This window comes from Lissotriton helveticus, chromosome 2_1 (genome assembly GCF_964261635.1).
Source record: "Lissotriton helveticus chromosome 2_1, aLisHel1.1, whole genome shotgun sequence".
Classification (NCBI taxonomy): domain Eukaryota; kingdom Metazoa; phylum Chordata; class Amphibia; order Caudata; family Salamandridae; genus Lissotriton; species Lissotriton helveticus.
In genome coordinates, this window is record NC_136059.1 from 261,468,030 (window position 1) to 261,486,397 (window position 18,368).

Consider the following 18,368-nt stretch of genomic DNA (forward strand, 5'->3'; position numbering starts at 1 on the left):
AACTAGGATGCGAAAGGAAAAGGAGCTAAATGTAGGAATGGGATGGTGCTACAGTGTGTATGACTGATGGCCTACAGCACATTACATTAGTGGGGCAAGGTAGGAGTAACAGTAGTTGTAGTAAGAGAAAGCTGAAAAGGTTATTTACATGTGAAGACAAGCAGCTGGAAGGGAAGCTGGTAATGTGTGGTTTCCGTGTTTTGAATAGAGTTAGAAATAAGGGATACACGGAATAGATACTAAGAGCAACTCCAGAGAAAGTGTAACAGGCGTTATTGGGGGTAGAAATTAACTGTCGAAGTGAAGTTGTGGGAAGGAAGGGCAGAGGTGGTGGAGAACAGTGATTGAGGGAATGGGAATGTTGAGAAGAGTGTAAGATGAAAACTACAGCAGTGGAGAAGGAATAGAAAAGTAGGTGCATTAAAGGTGGGATGCATAAATGCCCCAGTTGTTTAGGTTTGTCTAGTGGATGTGTTTGGTGGAGATTGGCATTTTGGATCAAGATCAGTGAATTGTGTTGGCCAGCAGTTGCTATCAGACGAATGATAACCCTCCTCTAATCTATCCAGTATCGTTGAAACATGGTGTATGCCTTAGGGATATCTTTGTGGAAACTCGAGCCGGGTTTCGGTTAGGGACAGATTATTAATGTCTAGAAAGAGGAGGAAGCGTGTCTGATGTTACAGGAGCACAGCAGATGTAAAGAATAAGACTCACCAATTCTGTTTGCTGTGCAGTTATATAGCTGCACTTTCAGGTGAAATTATATAACTACAACTTAAATAACGTCTTCCTTTAAAAGGATCATCCTAACCTGGGAATGCTTTAAATCACACCCATGTGTCATTCAGCAAAAGCAGTTCATTAAGCGCCATCATTCTGTATACAAGACAATTGGAGTTGCACAAATATAGGTTAGCATCATTCTAGTGTCGCAGATTTACAACCTTTTACTTAACTTGTGCAAAAGAGGGAAGGAATGAGTATATTTACCAATATGTGGGCATTCCTGCTCTATGCCCTTGCGTGCTGCAGCCTAGTGCCAACGCAGGCACTGTTGCAGAAGTGTGCCAGTGTTACATGCTGAATTGTTATTGTGCAGGAAGGGAGTCCTTCATGCACAAAGATAATCCTTGGAGGCTTTTTACTCCATGTGTGCTACAAAATGTAGCACACTTGGAAAAAGTAAAAATCAGGAGAAATAAAGACACCTGTGTCACCAATCGGAAGGCATAGGATAATGACACATTCCCAGGTGTACTAATCTTAGTAAATATTGGACTGCAGCAAAAAAGCATGGTTGGATGAATTGTAACACCCACTTCTCTATGTAACCACTTCGCAGCGCAGAGTAACGCAAGGCAGCAACTTGTGCTGCCTTGCATTAATCTGGCATTACCAAGCCATGCAGGGCCACACAAGGTTCGATTATGGTACTTGGTAAATCTGAATCAAGCCCTGGCATTGTCTTGCCAGACACAATACAAACTGATGGGCTTAATAAATCTGACCCAGTTTTTTTAAATTAAGCTTCAAACCTCTGCCACAAAGTGATAACACGTCAAATTGGTCTCATCCACATAGTAATAAATACCCAAGAAAGCGATAGAAATACACAATCCAGATTTCAAATCTTTATTTACAACCGCTGAGATTTATTCCCGAGCCATGAGCTTCTGCTTTTTTAGTTTCTTTTGAGAGATCTGCAAAGGAAAAACAAAATTTGATTTATACCCAGCAGCAAAGCACAAACACATTGCATAAAAAACTACTTAAACACCAAATTCCGATTTAAAAAAAACGTATCAATGGGTGCTCAGAACAATAGTTATTTTCAGATACTTCAAAGGTGTCCTAAGATCATCATCACAGCAACCCAAACACTTCTAATGCTGCCATACATAAACCCACTCATACAAAGTTGTTTTAAAGAGTTACCTTTTTCTTTATAGCAACTTCCTCCTCTGGTTTAGGGACAATCTGCTCCTTTTCAGTGAGAATCATCTCAATATGGCAGGGAGAGCTCATGTATGGGTTGATTCGGCCATGAGCTCGGTAGGTACGTCTGCGCATTTTGGGCGCCTTGTTCACTTGGATGTGCTCGATGACCAGTGAATCAACATCCAGTCCCTAAAATATAGTTTAAAAAAAATGCAATTACATTCAATCCATTTTTCAATACCATACAGGACATTACAAGTATTGGTAGCTTATGCAAACAGATTAGAAAAGTCACTAAAGAGTCTCAAGACAGTCAGCACTGATACCAAGTGTACATTTGATGGCTTAATAAAATGGATTTCCAATTTTTTTTTTAGTAGAGTCGACATGCATTATTAATTCAGGCTTCAACGTTGTATTCTTGCTGCAATATTCATACACAGTATTAATAGACTTCCATTGCACACAACAGAATTAACTCAAATTGAGCCATAATCAAATGTCCTATAAAAAGTGATAAATGAGCAATTTGGGAGTCTGCATATTTAGCAGATTATACCTGGCTCAGCTGTAGATTTGAGGAATGAAAATGGGGGTGGGGCGGAGGAAGTAACGGGAGAGGTAGCACATTGACAGATGTAATGTTCCTCCAATGTCATTTGTTACACTGTCAAATGCTTTATCCCCGTTCAGAGATACACACTTTGGGACCAGTAAAGAGTAAAATTAAAAGGAATATATAGAGAACAAAACTGCCTTAGCATGTAGGAGAAATTTAGTTTTGTGAAGTATCATTTCAATATACCAAAATCTCACCACCCGGAATTGCAGAAGGATACCATTCTAGACAATCGTACACACGGGCTCCAGCTTCTGGCATGCTACAACTGTTAATTTTTTACACCAGCAGTTCGCAGGGTTGTCCTTTTATTTTTCTAGGAGGATTAAAAAATACTTTAAGCCTGTCCTGGATGCCATTCATGGCACTTGCTCCTGGCTCTAAAATAGACTTTTCACAAACTGAGAAATTGCAAACATAGTTTAGAGTATAGTCTGCCAAGCCTATGCACGCGAGGCAAAGCCATGCTTCAAAGAATATAGTAAAAGCCTTCAGGAGAAATGAGGGATGTTCAATGTACCCCACACTCACTGTCAAATAATGATGTGCATCAGCCAACGAAATTGTTCCCTAGCCAGAGTACAACAGTTAAACCTACTGCTAGTTTACCTTTAACAAGCATCCCTTGAACATACATTTGCATGGCCGTGGATAAATCCTTAATACCCTACAACTTTGCATGAGTATAAAGGTTATGATGATGCAATCCAAAAGCTGCAAATCTGCAGAGTCCGTTTATTTGTGAGCTTTTTTCTAGGCATTTAGAACGCATATGGCTACCCATCTGGCCCCCCTGCGCTGAAGATGGTCACGTTCGCTGCATAGTGACTGTTTAGATCAGATAGTTTGTCTCGAGAAGTTCTTTCAAGATGGTTTCCTCATTGATTTCTCAGTGAAAGAGGAATAGTCTTTTTAAAGTTGATGCAAAGCAAGTAAAGACAACAGGAAAAACACTGTTATATTGGTTGGTGAGTCCACCTCTTAGGTGGAGCAAAGTCCGCACTCTTCCAGCACTCATTGGCAGGGGCAGAAGCATAGGTCAGCTGGCCTCTGTACTCGCTCCGCTGGTGCTCTGCAGCTTCTTCAGACCAAAGCTTACCGATCAGGGTGAATTAACCTGCGTGCAGCAAGGCATGCGCAATGGATTGCATTGAAGACATCTGGAAACATGTCTCACGTCTGCCATCGTGGCCACACCTACCCTCCAAGTTCATATCTGAGACATCCAACTATTAAACCATGGTAGAATGGTAGACTTTTAGGGCCAACGTTTCTATTAGCTAAAGCTTCACAAAAAGAAATGTGGACAATGTAACCTGAATATAGGCTTAAAAAAAACAATTGTGGTCTTCTTGTACATTTACTTTCCGGCAAAGGTACAGGTAACATATCAAAAAGCAAAACGCCTATAAAGTTCGACACCGTTTATAGGCTCATTCGCTTCTGTTAAGTTTAAGAGCCACGTTTGGGTTCATAACAAGTCGGTTATCTTCTGCGAGCAAGTTGGTCTATTTGTATTAGTGAAGGAAAATGTACAGAGGCACCAGTAAAGTACCATGGGCAGGTTGCTGGCCTCAAAAAAACCTTGACACTTCCCAATCCCAAACTGCAGACTTAGCTGTGGTTGGAGAGAGTAAACAAAAATGTGACTGAAAGCCCAAGAGGGAGTGCAACTGACAAATGAATAACAGCCTCTTCGCCCCAGTTTACACAGGAAAGCCCCTATGTTTCAAGAGTGGTTCATTGTGCAAATGCCACAAAGTGGTTTCTGAATTCCAAAGAGATTGGAGAATTTTATAGTGAGTTTAGCATAAAATGATTCACAGGTCAATAAAATGGGATAAACTTAAAGCCTGCAACATCACCTGTGCCTAGAACCAATCATTTGGATAGCAAGCGTGCCTATTTAAAATAAAAATTCATACCACAATTCAAGAAAATTACCAGAAATGAGTGGCACTAACTCCTTAGAAAAGATAGTCAGCCATTACATATTGTGAAAAAACCATCATGAGCACGCAAAACGTTACATAAGGACCAAAATGTGCAGGACAGCTAACAAACTATGCAGTCAGCATAACAGCCATTTTTTGTGTTTAAATGAAGGAACCTACATACCGCGTCCCCAGAGCTAATTCCATAAAGAAATATTTTACCACCACACACTTCTTGCGCCAGAAGAGGAGAAACTATTGCGGTTCGCGCATTTCAAAGAGATCATATTAGGAAACCACTGAGCATTCTAGTGATTTATTTATTTATTTTGAAAGTTTTATATAGCGCGAACAAGATCTTTGCAGATATCAGAGCGCTTTATAGACGAAAGGAACAGCGTGTGAGTAAATAACAATAGGGGCGGGGAAGGTACATGTGGGAGCATAGTCAGCCAGATACATCAATAATGAAACAAGTACAAATAATTGATAGCGTAAACACGCAGGCAGGTCAATAACACGAGTCATACAAAAATGCAGAAAAGATCAGTAGAACTGAATGGTGCAGCGTCTGTAAAATCATCCAAGTGTATTTAGCCATGAGGATAGCTTTTACTTCTTTCTTAAAAAGTATGGTAGAGGAGATGAGCCTGATTTCAGGGGGGAGTGAGTTCCAGATCCTGGGTGCCATTCCTGAGAAGGAGCGTTTATACGTTTTTTCCTTGCGGAATCTTTGGGGCTTTAGCAGGAGATTGTTTGTGCCTCTAGTGTTTCTAGAGCCTCCGGAAATAGTCAGTTTCTGGGCGAGATATCCGGGTGAGCTCAGGTGGACAGCCTTGTGCGTGATGCAGGCGATTTTCAGATGTATTCTGGCTTCAAAAGGCAGCCAGTTCAGGGCTCTCGGGTCAGGAGAAATGTGTGAGTGTTTTTTTGATCCGGTGATGAGTCTCGCTGCGGCGTTTAGAGAAGCTCTTATGGGTGCCGTGGTAGTTAGGGGGAGACCGCAAAGGGCGATGCTGCCGTAATCTATTCGAGGGATGACTAGAGCTTGTACCGCAGTTTGGAAATCTTTGGCTGGAAGGAAGGGTTTGAGTTACCTTAAGGTATTAATCTGGTAGTTCGCCCCCTTAGTTGCTTTGTTGATGTGTTCCTGCATGTTGAGGTTGGTGTCAAGTGTTATGCCTAGAGATTTTGCTGAGTCCACGATGGTGGGATGAACATCGAGTGCGGTTAGGTGTTTAAGCCAGATTTGAGTGGTAGTGATCTTCGCAGGAGGTGAGATCAAGAGGAACTCTGTTTTAAGAGCATTGAGTTTGAGATGATTAGCGGCCAGCCATGATTGGGTGCTTCTGATCGTTGAATTCAAGAGCATAATGTCTTTGGGTGATTGTAATTTGAGATAAAGTTGGGTGTCATCGGCGTACATGTGGAATTGAACATTGGATGCTTGTAGCAAGGTGGTGAGAGGTTCCATCACTAGGTTAAACAAAGTTGGGGATAGGGAGGATCCTTGTGGGACGCCTAGCGATACCGGTATTGGAGAAGACATCAAGTTGTTACTCTTGAATTTCTGCGTTCTGTTGTGTAGAAAGGACGTGAACCATTTGAGCACAGTTCCAGATATACCCATTCTTGTGTTTAAGAGCTCGAGTAAGTTTTCATGTTTGACGGTGTCAAATGCAGAAGAGATCAAGAAGGATAAGTAGGCAGGTATCGTTTTGATCCAGGATTTGGAGGGCGTCAATTATGTGAATCATAGCAGTTTCTGTACTGTGGTCCGCTCTGAAGCCTGATTGATTAGGGTTGAGTAGATCAAACTGATTAATGTGTCTAGTCAATTGAGTTTGTGCGCATTTTTCCAGCAATTTGGCAAGAGTCGGAATATTGGTAATGGGACGGTAATTATTTAGATCAGAGGGGTCGGCTGTAGGTTTCTTCAGGAGGTGTGACTTGTCCAACTTTGAGGGAGTCGGGGATGGTCCCTTGTTGAAGTGAGCTGTTGATAATTTTAGTCCAGAGTGGGAGGAGCGACGGGGTAAGGTCTTTGACAGCGTTGGCAGGCAGGGGGTCCGTGAGGTGGTTGGCTGGTTTCAGTGCTGAGCAGTCTACCAATTTCTTCTTCCGAGGAGGTGGCAAAGGATGACCATGTAGCATTGTTTTTTGGTTCAGTGGGTGCTGTGCAGAGGGGTTTGGGGTAGAGGCTTACGTCAATGAGGAGATCGTTCTTTATGTTGTCTGTTTTTTGGATAAAGAAAGAAGCGAAGTCTTCGCAGGAGGGTGCTTCGCCCAGAGTGCTGAGTGGTTGGGGTTGTTCCTTGGATTGTGTTCTGATTAGCTCAAACAGCTTTCTCGGACGATTTTTGGCTTGGTCGAGCTGACGGCTGAAGAAATCTGATTTTGAGCGTTTTATTTTCCTGAAGTAGGCATTTCTCTTTTTCTTCAGCGTTTTTAAGTGCAGTGCGGAGGGAGCTGATCTCCAAGTGTGCTCTGCCATTCGCATGGCCCGTCTATCGTCATTGAGACTCCCGTCGTACCAAGGATTGGACATTTTTGTGGATGCTCTTTTTAGCTGCATAGGTGCAGCTTCGTTAACTATGGAGGTCATAGCGTTGAGATAGTGATCCGTCAAGGATTGGACATCCGTAACGCCAGTGGGAGGAAGTAATATATTGCAGCTGTTGGGGGGTAGAGAGTTTGGGTTGAGTTTTTTCAGGTCTCTTTTCCAGACTTTGGGCTTGAAGGATTGAACTGTTTTAAATTTGACTTTTTCGTTGAAGAACGTGACAATGTGATGATCTGACCAGTCACAGGGTTGGATAGATTAGAGTTGGATAGAGTCCTCTTTGGAGATAAGGTCGATGATAGAGCCTTTCTCGTGGGTCGGGCTGTTGCATATTTGGGTGAGGTCAAGGGCGTCGAGGAAGTTTAAGACTATTTACCACCGCGTCCTTATGATCGTTCCAGTGAAGGTTGAAGTCACCAAGGTATATTTGTGTGAGTGGTCGCCCTGAATTGGTTGTGATAAAATCCATGATTTGTTGCGAGAAGGTAAAGTTGTCCCCTGGTGGGTGGTAAATGCCGTGAAGAGAGCATATCGGTTTGCCCTCACTGATAATATCGAGGCAAATGTATTCACAGGAGGTTGGGGAGGGTAGGGAGGGAGAGGTTACTTTCAAGACAGAGAGGTTACTCCTGTGTATACATGCGATTCCCCCACCTTTTTGACCAACCCTGTCTAGTCTGGTGATGTGGTAGTTGGGGGGAACCAGTATATCCAATATGGGTGTAGAAGATTCAGTTAGCCAGGTTTCAGTCATGATGATTAGGTCAAGGTCCAGTGATAAGATGAGATCAGCGATTGCAGAGGAGTGCCTAGAGGCCGATCTGCAGTTGAGGAGGGTGCATTTGAGACGGGGTGTGTCGAGGGTGGAAGGGGGTTCTAGAGAGAGGGGGACTTTTCTCAGGTTACTAAGGATAGAAATTGTTGTTTTGCGTGGGGGGGTCTAAGGGGATTTGGATGAATCGTTGGAATGGCACGGAGTGTGGAGGGTATGTTGTTAAGGGGAGCTGGGTCGTAGGAGCGGAGGAGGGTAACTGTGTCGAGGTCCGATAGTGTGTTGCAGGAGCGATGGGGACGGTTTTCCCCGATTGCGAACAGGGATTGAGGTCCAGTGCGGGGGGCGTTGAGTGCGCGAGTCAGCCGACCAAGTGGAGGTCCTGTTAGGAAGGGTGGTGCTGGTGAAGGCGGGTGCGGGGTGTCTGGGATGTGTGCAGAGTAATTGTTTGATGATGTGAATGTCTTGTTTGAGCTGGAGGAGGGTGGTGGGTGAGGAGTGACTGGACTGCGTGCAGAGTAGTTGTTTGATGATGTGAATGTCTTCTTTGAGCTGGAGGAGGGAGGCCATAACGTAGTCTAGTGTGGGATTTGTGTTGGTGGTGGGTATTGGAAGGTTGTGGGAGGATGACATAGTATGGAGGAGGGTATTGGTGGTGGGTGGAGAGTGCATGGTGGAGGATGGGCGTGTGTTAGTGGTGATGGGGGCGCGTGTAGGGTAATGGGGGGTGAGGATGGGAGGGGAAGTGTGATTGTATGTGGTTCTTTTTTGTGGAGTCGGAGTTGAATTGAGAGAGGCGTGCTCAGTGTGGTTGGGGGGGAGGGATGGGGTTTGTCTGTGTGCGTGTCGGTCTGGTGCTGAACTCGGTTGGGCGGATTGTGGGTGGGAGCTGTGGTGTCATGGGTGAAAAGAATGGGAATGTGGGCTGGTGAAAGGGGGAGGGGTACGGTTGGTGTATGTGGGTGACATAAATGTGTGTGATTGAGGGGTGTGAGGTATCAACCGTAGGTGGGTGTATGACTAAGGTGCCGGTGGTAGAGGAGAGGTGCGTGTTCATTTGGGGCTGAGGTAGGTTAGAGGCGTTGTGGTTGGGGGCTGTGTTGTCAGGGGAGAGAGGAATGGGAGTGGTATGAATGGAGGTCAGTGTGTTGGTGGGACGGGAGGGGGTGAGGCTGGTGTATGTCGGGGAGAGATCTAAGTCTGTGATTGAGGAGTGTGAAGTGGTTGCAGTAGGTGGGTGGATGACGACGGCGCCGGTGGTGGAGGAGAGGTGCGTGTCGTTTAGGGACTGAGTTGGGTTAGCATTGTTATGGTTGGGGGCTGTGAGGGCAAGGGTGATCGGACTGAGTGGGGTCCGCGGATTGGAGAGGTGCTGTACGAAAGTGGGGAACAGGTTGTCTAGTAGTTCCAGGTTCCTTTCTGGGGATTGGATTAGGACAATCCCGTTGTTATAGATAGTGATGGAGGTTCTGCCTGGGAAGAGTTGGGACGGTGTGATGGAGTGTTTGGCCATGAGCGGATTTCCTGGAATTGGATATGGTGAGTAAAGAGAGGAACGTTTTTCTCCATTGAGCTCTGCGTGCGGTGTGGAAGATGATATCAATGTTTACGGCACCATTGACCGGTGAGTAGTAGGTGTCTGCAAAGGGTATTTCAGGGTGGGACCTCAGTAAGTTGCGTTTAAAGCGCTTAGCTGCTTTTTTGGTGAGTGCGGGTGGGTAGTTGATTCTGTATGTGTGCTTGCCGACTTGCTGACTTGAAGTAAAGGAGTTCCACTGATTGTAAACTTCACTCATGGCACACTGTCTGCAAGCAAATTCACAGGAAACCACACGGCTTTCGTCCCCAGTTCACTTTTTTTCTTCAAATCGTGAGTCAGTAAGTCTCCTGTACCAACTCCACGCACCAACGTAATTCTACAATTACACAAGATATTTCAAAAACCGGCCTCAAATGTGGGGGGAAAAAATGAAGGGATGAACGTCTAAAGGAGTCAATTGCTAGCTCCTAAAGAATGAACACAAGCTTGTATACAAACCTTGAGTTCCGCGTTACTTTCCGCGTTTTTCAGCATGTGAAGCAAGAAGTCGGCACTCTTTTTAGGCCATCGCCCCTGGGTCCAAGCCCACTGCTTGGCCTGCAAAATAAAAAATACTGAGGTTAGGAGGAAGGGAAGGTCATGTGAGGTGAAAACATCCAACAGCTGTAATCAGCAACGGTTGCTCAGAATATAAATTGGTTTCATCTTTAATACAAAGGTGTCCTAAGTAGTCATCATAGCAACCATATGCAAGATCAAAAATCCAAATGCTCTTCACAATACATTAAGTGGGGGGGGAAACAAAAACAAAATCCCCTTCAAAACTTATAATACAGTATCTTTAGAACCAATACCGCATTCAAGTAAACCTGGCCACCACGATACTGTCAAACACTCATTCATCCGATTCTTTAGAAATTACAAAAGCATTGCGAGGTGAAGATTTTTTACTCTAATACCTCTTACTAAATACAATAAGTAAGGTTTTTAGACATGCAATGGCAAATCAGAATGTTTTAAAAACAGGTCAGCAGTGGCACCCACAGATCTAAGCTGCATTTCAAAATGTCATTTGGCAACCCATCAGGAATGGGAGCTTTACCAGCTGGGCGGACAGCGGACCCATCACCTTTTAGTTAAAAATGAAGTCTTCCTAATCCAACCTGTTGCAAAAGAGGCCAAGTCCAACTATAGATCAGCTTGAAATGAGCAACCAATTGAGCACCGAAAATGTGGCTCAACAGCATGGTACAAAGGTCCACCGTGTCTTGATAATACTAATCGAGACACTAGTTCTCAGGTGTTAAAAACACTCTAGGAAGGGGTCTTGCACAGTTTGAGACACACAGACTAGTCAATGAGTCAATGTTGACTGCTTTTCATTTCGCTCATTCTTAAATTTATGGTAATAACTGTGAGGATTAAAGTACTTTTTAAAAGCAGAAACACGAACGGAGCTGTTAATCCGAGGCCATGGTTCTACAGTACACAGCGAGTATCTGACCACTAAGGGGTCTCTGAGGAGTATGCTGAGACGGTTCCACTGGTATCCACTAATCCCAGTAACCACAAGTATCTCTATGCGAGGTCAGTAGACAGCATATCTCCAGACCTGGCCTCAGCAAAACAAAGGAGAACTATTAAAGCTCTTATGGTTGATTAGCAAAACAGCTAATCGGGGGGAGGTTCCAACCTTTTCTGCAATTAGAGCAACTTCTGATCAGTGAAAATCATGCGCTACTGATGGCCAAGTAACTTGTGCATGGTTACTAAACCCCCCCCCTTCATGGACTTTAAACCTGAAGTCAATTGCCCCGGATACTATGGCTTGAACAAAATATTGTGACTATAGTATGATAGAGCTGTGTGTGCGTCGATGAGTACATGTTCTGTGGAGATGTATGAACATGTGTATGAAGGAGATGTATGGGTGACTGAGAGTATGTGTTGTATGTAGTTGTGGCAAATGACCTACCTTTCGCCATATGCAGCACCGTTTCATGAACAGCCATTTTTTTTTAAATAAGAAAATGTTAAGAGCTGAAAAATATTCTGCAAGAATGTTCCTAATAACTTTTCTGCACTTCAAATTGCTCCCATAAAAAGTTCTAAATATGGCAGCAGTTCTACCAGCCACTGGGAGCAAGAGGCCTGCTGTTTGGAAATGTCAAACGCTGAGATTGGAGAAAATGAAATTGATCCGATACATAAAACTCATTTTAAGTGTCTTTACAGTAATTCTACTTCTAGTGGCCTGTAGACATGGTGACTGCTTTCCTGCTGTCATCTATTTAAATTGGAGCACTGCTCATTATCAGTCTCTGCTATCTGTAGCCTGACAACGTAAAACCAGTCTTTTCTTAACTTGAAAAGGAAAAACACTTATTTAGTTAAAAATGAACTCAAGACTGGGAGCTACTCTGAAGGTTTCTGTGAGCTACTGGTAGGAGACATCTGGTAGATACAACACTCGCAACACAGACTAGCAGCCTGGAGCACTAACTGGAAGCATTATAACACTCTTAAAATACTAAGTCTCCAATTACTGCACCCAGACACACAATAGTTGAAGCAATAATATGTCAGACTGCAAAGGAGACCAATCTCAACCTCCAGATCACGAGGCACGCTACCGGAAGAGGACTCCAACAACCAGCAAAGCCATGGAGCCCAGTCTATAGCAGAACAGCTCTTGACTGGCTAGTTTGCGTGCAATACTGTTGATGAATGAATAAGTGAGCGGCATGCAGTGTTGTAAGCCCGACCATACTAGTTTTATGCTGCATCTAGAAAGTGGCAAAAACAACAGGTGATGGACAGAATGCAGAATATTGTCATACATTCACCACAGTACAGAGATCGGGGCCTAAATCCATCGTTTTTTGCACTCCACACCACCCCAGGTCAGACATGGCCATATGCAAATCAGCCTTGACCCTGTGCCTCATGGGAACAGTCCAGCCTGAACTGCCAAGCCATGTCTTTCCTGGACCGGAATCAAGCATCCAAGGACCGGTTTCTGGCTATCAGCCGTCATCAGCCTGGATAGCTTGACTCCAGTGGTGTGGAGAGCATGGGACTCCCGTCTGAGCATACCCATCCCACTCGGGGCGACAAAGGCAAAAACAACAGGTGATGACTTAGGATGCTTGATTCCGGTCCAGGAAAGACATGGCTTGGCAGTTTGGGCTGGACTGTTCCCATGAGGCATAGGATCAAGGCTGATTTGCATACGGCCATGTCTGAACTGGGGTGGTGTGGAGTGCAAAAAACCGATGGATTTAGGCCCAGATCTCTGTACTGGGGTGAATGTATGATATTGTTCTGCATTCTGTCCATCAACTGTTGTTTTGCATCTAGAAAGTGGGCCTTGGCGACAGCAGCGTAGGCCCATCCTCCCACTGCACATGAAGGGGAACTTCGGAAGCTCCACTGCTGTTTTAATGGACATGGGAAGCTGTTCAGGCAGAGTACAAGTTTCTCTTGCGTGTGGAGGGTATTAAAATTAGGGGTCAAGGGCCCACCTCATTACAGTGGTGACCAACTAAAACACTCAAATTAGGGTCTGGTAAACTACAAAACACAAAATAAATCCCATTGACTATAACTGAACCAAAGAGGTTGTGGCACCTGACCCATGTTCATTGGGTAACAGAGGTAAAGATGCCCCTTGCCCGGACAAAGTAGACAGCGATACAAAAGGGGATGATGGACGGAGCGTTTGAACAAATCAAACTCACCCCCAGTCAACTGATCTGGGTTTAATCCATCACCATTCTTTAGTTCACTCAGCCACCCCAGTTCAGACATGGCTATATGCAAATCAGTCTGACCCTGCGCCTCATGGGAACAGTGCAGCCCGAACTGCCAAGCCATGTCTTCCCTGGACCGGAAACAAGCATCATGGGACCAGTTTCAGATTCATAATACTCATCAGCCAGGCTATCTTGAATCCAGTGGCCAAGTGAACAAGGGACTCATGCCTGAGCATACCCTGCCAAACTTAGGGCGAACAAAGAGATACAAAAGGGGATGATGGAAGTAGACACCTGGCCACATGTAAGTGCGTTAAAAAAAAGCCGTGTGTTAAAAAAAAGCCTGAGGGTGACTCACGTTCAGTGCCCACCCTTTTGCCTCAGTGGCACACACTTGCTCCTCCACACTCCTGGCTAGGCTTAGGAAGAACATCTTTAGGTGTATCCGCTCAGTCCTGGAGCAGCCAACTGCAAATGTGCAGTCCATATGCCTGTGCAGAAGGGACACCCTTGAGTGATGCCAGCGGTCTTGCCCAGACCCCAGCAGGTAAGCAGAGCAGCACATCTCACCTAACCGGAGGACAGGCTCCTTGGGCAGGGCATGCAGTAAATCGCTCCAATACAGCCAGCTGCCAAATCAGTCAAAGTTGTGGAGGTTGGATATCACAGCTCTGGGGTGTGCGTTGTTCGCTTGGCTATCCAACCTACACAACTTTGCCCCATTTGGCAGCTGGTTGTTAATTTACAACCTTATCCGCTTTACTGAAAATATAGACAAAGAAAAAGTTTAACCATGGCGACCACTTCTCCATGATTGGCACTCTACTTAAAAGACACCCTTTTCGGGTTGGTATTATCACAGAAAATAAGAATACTCAGGACACAGACATTAGCCCTGAAGAAGTCGCAGGGTAACCCCATGTACCAGCGACGAAACATGTGTTGGCTAAGAAACGAACCGAATGAAGTACAGAAACTACTTCGCACAGACGGCCCAGAATGACCATAAAAAATACAAGACATGCCGTATTGTGGCATACAAATGCTATTTTATGCTCAAATTCTACACGTGTGCAGAGGATCTGTTCAAGCTAATTTTCACTTTGTTTTTTTTGGCCATTACACCAGCAGCAGAAATAAAAGCAACTTAACAGTAATGCATTATACAAAGGTAGGACCCTTTTTATTGCATATTAATGGAGCGCAGATGCGTTCTGGTAAACACAAGTAGCAAGGGCAGAGACGGGTCACACCAGGAACGACCCCAGTTCATTTCACCCAGTATCCTGGCATGTCTTACAGCTAGTCTACTGCTTCTATGGCCATCTGGGCCACGGAGAAAATGACCTGACCAATAGTGGATAATCAGCACCATAATATGGCTGTTATTGTCCCATTTTTTCTCTTTTTAAACCACCCCTCCTCCACCAAAGACTAGAGCATTTTTATTGGACTACTATCCCTTGGTTTCCTTCTAATGACGAACCTTTAGCCCCGAATAACGGCTTGTTCGCCACTAGATGATTCTTTGGCAAACGTGGGATGGCAGATGACAAACTCTTCGATTTCGGGAGGGGACCAGCGGATAATTGTTTTGCACATCTGTGTAAATCCATAATATTGGACGAATATAGTGGCCAATCGGTATACATTTTAGGTGAGAGAATACCTACATAGCAAGGTGTGAAAGCCCAGAGGTTGGGCAAGGGATACAGGGGCCAGTTTTTTGTTATGGTCACGGAGAAAACATACTGAGCAGTCTCTAAAGACCTGGATGTAACCATATTCCACATTACTTTTGGATGGCAAGGCACACCTCTATATCGCCCGATTAGTCACATGTACAAGCAGCAATCGAAGGGAACTGTTGCTTGTTAGAAGTAGTCTACTGGGTCTCAGATAAAGCTAAGATGAAACCTGACAAAGTCCATAGGATGAAACACGCAATGGCTGTGAAGTGCATGAAAATTATTTTATAAAAGATTAACCTCGAGTACTGTTTTAGAGCGCAGCCAACATTCACACAAGTAATGGCATGTACTATTAACCACTTAATTCTTATCCATCTAACCTGAGCACATCTTCCAACTCCACCATTGTAACGACGGAAAGGAACACATTGCTTCTGAAGAGTGACATCCTTCAGGTATTTGGTGGCTTTACGGATATGCATACCCTTGATGGCTTGAGCAGTCTCACGGGTGTTCTAGAAAAAAAATGTAATGGGGCATATTTACTCTAGAAATAAAGAATTAGGACGAGTATTGTACACAAGGCATAATTAGTAGCTGCTCAGAATGCAAAGCATTTTCATGAAAAACTCAAAGGTGTCCTAAGCAAGTCATCATCACAGCTACACAAATTATGTGAACTATTAAGAACACAAATTGAATGACACCGAGTGGGTTCACTCTTTCTAAAGAGAATGAACTGGACAGCAACTTCATGCAATGCTCAGTTTTTCACAAACTTTACATAGGTGGCCCATTGTAAAAAAAATTGGCAGGAGTAAAAAATAAAAGCTACTAAAAAACAATGCCTCTGAGAAATCATAATTTTCATTTGTGCAACAGCTTAGTAAAATGTTATTAGACCTGCCAATTTTCACCAGTCTTACTTTGACATGTATCATTAGATAATAAGGCCATCATAGGTAGCATTAAACGGTTACATTTTACAAGTTCATACGCGTTTTTCGACTGGCTTCCCTGTCAAACAAGCTACGCTCAAAGCACTTCCAAAAGGGCGCTGGCCTGAATAATGAAGGCTTTTCACATGCAAGACTAACCACTCCATATCCTCTTACACATCTCCATAAAGTGGTATTATTAACTGGCAGACAACAGGTTTCAGCTGCAGAGGATTGGGGGAAACTTTGAATTGAATCCAAGGGTCTACTGAACTAAACACTGTCCCAAACATCGGGTGATAGGATTTACTACAGCCCCTGGTGTTCAATGTATGGTTAAAGCCTCAGGTGAATCATGAAGGATTGGTGGTTTAAAGGACGCGTACCTTGAAATGGACCCGCAGGTTGGAACCCCGTGCCTTGCATGCTGCAAAACAAAAATATAATATTAATCCTATGTAAGGCACATTAAGATTCGTCTTCGCTCAAAGCACTTAATCGTCTTCATTGTATTGACCTGAGAAGTAAAGTAGCCTAATAAGACCAGCTGAATTAACACGTCAAGCACATACAATGAATATAAATGTTCAATCATCGACAGATGACTGAAATTCAAATACGAGACATACGCGAATCTGACTTACATTTAGTCGGGTTTTCTGGGTCGAGCGAATAGCGCACCATTTTCAGAGATTAACTGTGGAAGCAAAGAAAATGCATGAAAAAAATGCGATGCAACGATGCGTCCTTTTATGTAGGTTTAAAACTCAAAATGTTCGCTGCTCAGAAATAAAATTAGTTTCATAATCAATTCAAAGGTGTCCTAAGATGATCATCGTCGCAGCAACATGCCCAGACCATTTTCGCATCATTGAATACACTCAGTAAGGCGCATGTGAAATGACGTCAGGAAAGAGTGCCGCATCTAGTTAGTAGCCTTTTACATCTTTCTCGAAACCGGCGCGACGAATACGATAAAGCATTTCTAGATAAAGTGTATGTAACTCTATTAAACAAAAAACCCAAAAGAGAAATGGTCACATTCTTTTTAAAGATGTGACGGGAGTGGTCATACAACGATGGGTTTGATAATCACGTAACTATCTTTTCCGGTTAGATATCCCAATGCAATTACAAACGAAGAGTACACTGGATAAGACGGTATCATTAGTTAGCGCTGCCAAACTTCTAGTCGGTACAAACATTTAGCAATGCAGACACGTATGCACGAAGTGTATTCCAAGCGTTACCGTGCATTTCTTAGACATAATTACGTAGTCTAACATACAAATCAGGAACAACAACACTATTACAATTTACTTGAGTGTACAAAGGGTGGTGCAATCCTCGAGTCATCTCGGCAGAGAAGGATCAGAAAGGCATTTGCTACCAGTCTCCAGGTGATCCATTAAAATGACCAGGCGGCGTAAAACGTACAGTATACATACCGGGAGGGACACAAGCTGCTGCTCTAATTGTACCCAGTGTCTCATGACACAGTAGAGCCACACAGAGGCCATTCCAAATGCGGACAGCCATAGATAGCCCTGTTATACTTCAAACTCCCGGAAAACCAAAACACAACAGGGCTAGGAACGTGGAGGGTTCTGTCTGTGAGAACGATCCTGTTATCCAAGCACTAAACCGAAGAGTTTCAAAACAGGATGGCGAAGATTCCCCCCGGATTGAAGTTAGTCTCCTTCTCTCCGCTCTGGATAACATGTCTCACTCACCTCAGGCCGCGCAGGAAGAGAAAGCGGAGCACGCCGGGAGCGGCATGACGACTTCAAAATATCGCGAGATCTCGATCAGCCGCAAACAAAAATATATTTACACCCTAAGTAAAATAACCATCTGAAAAGCAATATCGTTTTAAAAGCAATAAATCTAAATCAAATACATTAATTGAATATGAATTCGTTATTGTTACCTCGGATGTAATTTACGTTAGTAGTGCTAAAATAATAAGTTTATATTACAAAACATAAAAATGTAATAATATTATTGTTCAATTGTAAATGCTAATAAAATGTCCAAAATGTAGTTAAAAAAAGAGTTACTACAACAATTTCACTCCGAATTCAACGTTCAACCCAACTTCTAAGATGGCCGCCGCATTTGTAAAGAATGAGTACAATACGTGTCCTTTACCGACACGGCCCCTACTTCACTTATGCTGCCACCTGTTTGACAGACACTAGAAAGACTGAAACTACGGCAGTTTTTGTCTGATTTATATATTTGTGAAATTTAATATAACAAGCATTTACAATGAAATAGGTCTTGCAGCATTAAAGTTTGAGTTACTGACATTGTAAATGACAATGCTTTGCATTATTTTTTTTGCAATTGGTATATAAACATTGTGAATGGTTAGCTGTTGCTTATGCTAAGCAAAGTTGGCAGTAATATAGAGTGCTAGTTTTGCTTGTTATAAGCATGCTGATTTAAAGCGCTCTTATACCTGCGGGTAAAGTTTGTGCTATATAAAAGTGAAAACGAATAAATAAATAATAAAAGCCTACCTGTACCACGTCCATTCTTATTCTGCAATGCCATATATCTTTGGGTCCCTGTACTTATTAACTGCACCACCACGAACCACAACATTGGAC

General features: G+C 43.6%; 1 protein-coding gene and 4 non-coding genes across 6 annotated transcripts; all 5 read right to left on the bottom strand.

Annotated features, from left to right (window-relative positions):
- Positions 1–1,609: 1,609 nt before the first annotated feature.
- Positions 1,610–17,504, bottom strand: RPL17 (ribosomal protein L17). 2 transcript variants are annotated; one of them, XM_078674791.1, is made up of 7 exons: positions 17,487–17,504; positions 16,398–16,450; positions 16,140–16,180; positions 15,196–15,330; positions 9,868–9,966; positions 1,939–2,130; positions 1,610–1,703 (listed from the first exon to the last, which is right to left on the bottom strand). In XM_078674791.1, exons 2-7 carry the CDS (start codon positions 16,435–16,437, stop codon positions 1,656–1,658), a joined length of 555 nt encoding a protein of 184 aa, XP_078530917.1. In that variant the 5' UTR covers positions 16,438–16,450; positions 17,487–17,504; the 3' UTR covers positions 1,610–1,655. The 2 variants fall into 2 exon arrangements, with proteins under 2 accessions (XP_078530917.1, XP_078530916.1); XM_078674790.1 differs by lacking the exon at positions 17,487–17,504 and adding an exon at positions 17,202–17,484.
- LOC144820576 (small nucleolar RNA SNORD58) lies at positions 1,812–1,875 on the bottom strand. The gene has a single exon (XR_013607860.1). It is a non-coding gene; the product is annotated as a small nucleolar RNA SNORD58 (small nucleolar RNA).
- Positions 10,048–10,112, bottom strand: LOC144820574 (small nucleolar RNA SNORD58). Its single transcript, XR_013607858.1, has one exon. It is a non-coding gene; the product is annotated as a small nucleolar RNA SNORD58 (small nucleolar RNA).
- On the bottom strand, positions 15,412–15,477 carry LOC144820577 (small nucleolar RNA SNORD58). The gene has a single exon (XR_013607861.1). It is a non-coding gene; the product is annotated as a small nucleolar RNA SNORD58 (small nucleolar RNA).
- On the bottom strand, positions 16,532–16,597 carry LOC144820575 (small nucleolar RNA SNORD58). Its single transcript, XR_013607859.1, has one exon. It is a non-coding gene; the product is annotated as a small nucleolar RNA SNORD58 (small nucleolar RNA).
- Positions 17,505–18,368: the final 864 nt, after the last annotated feature.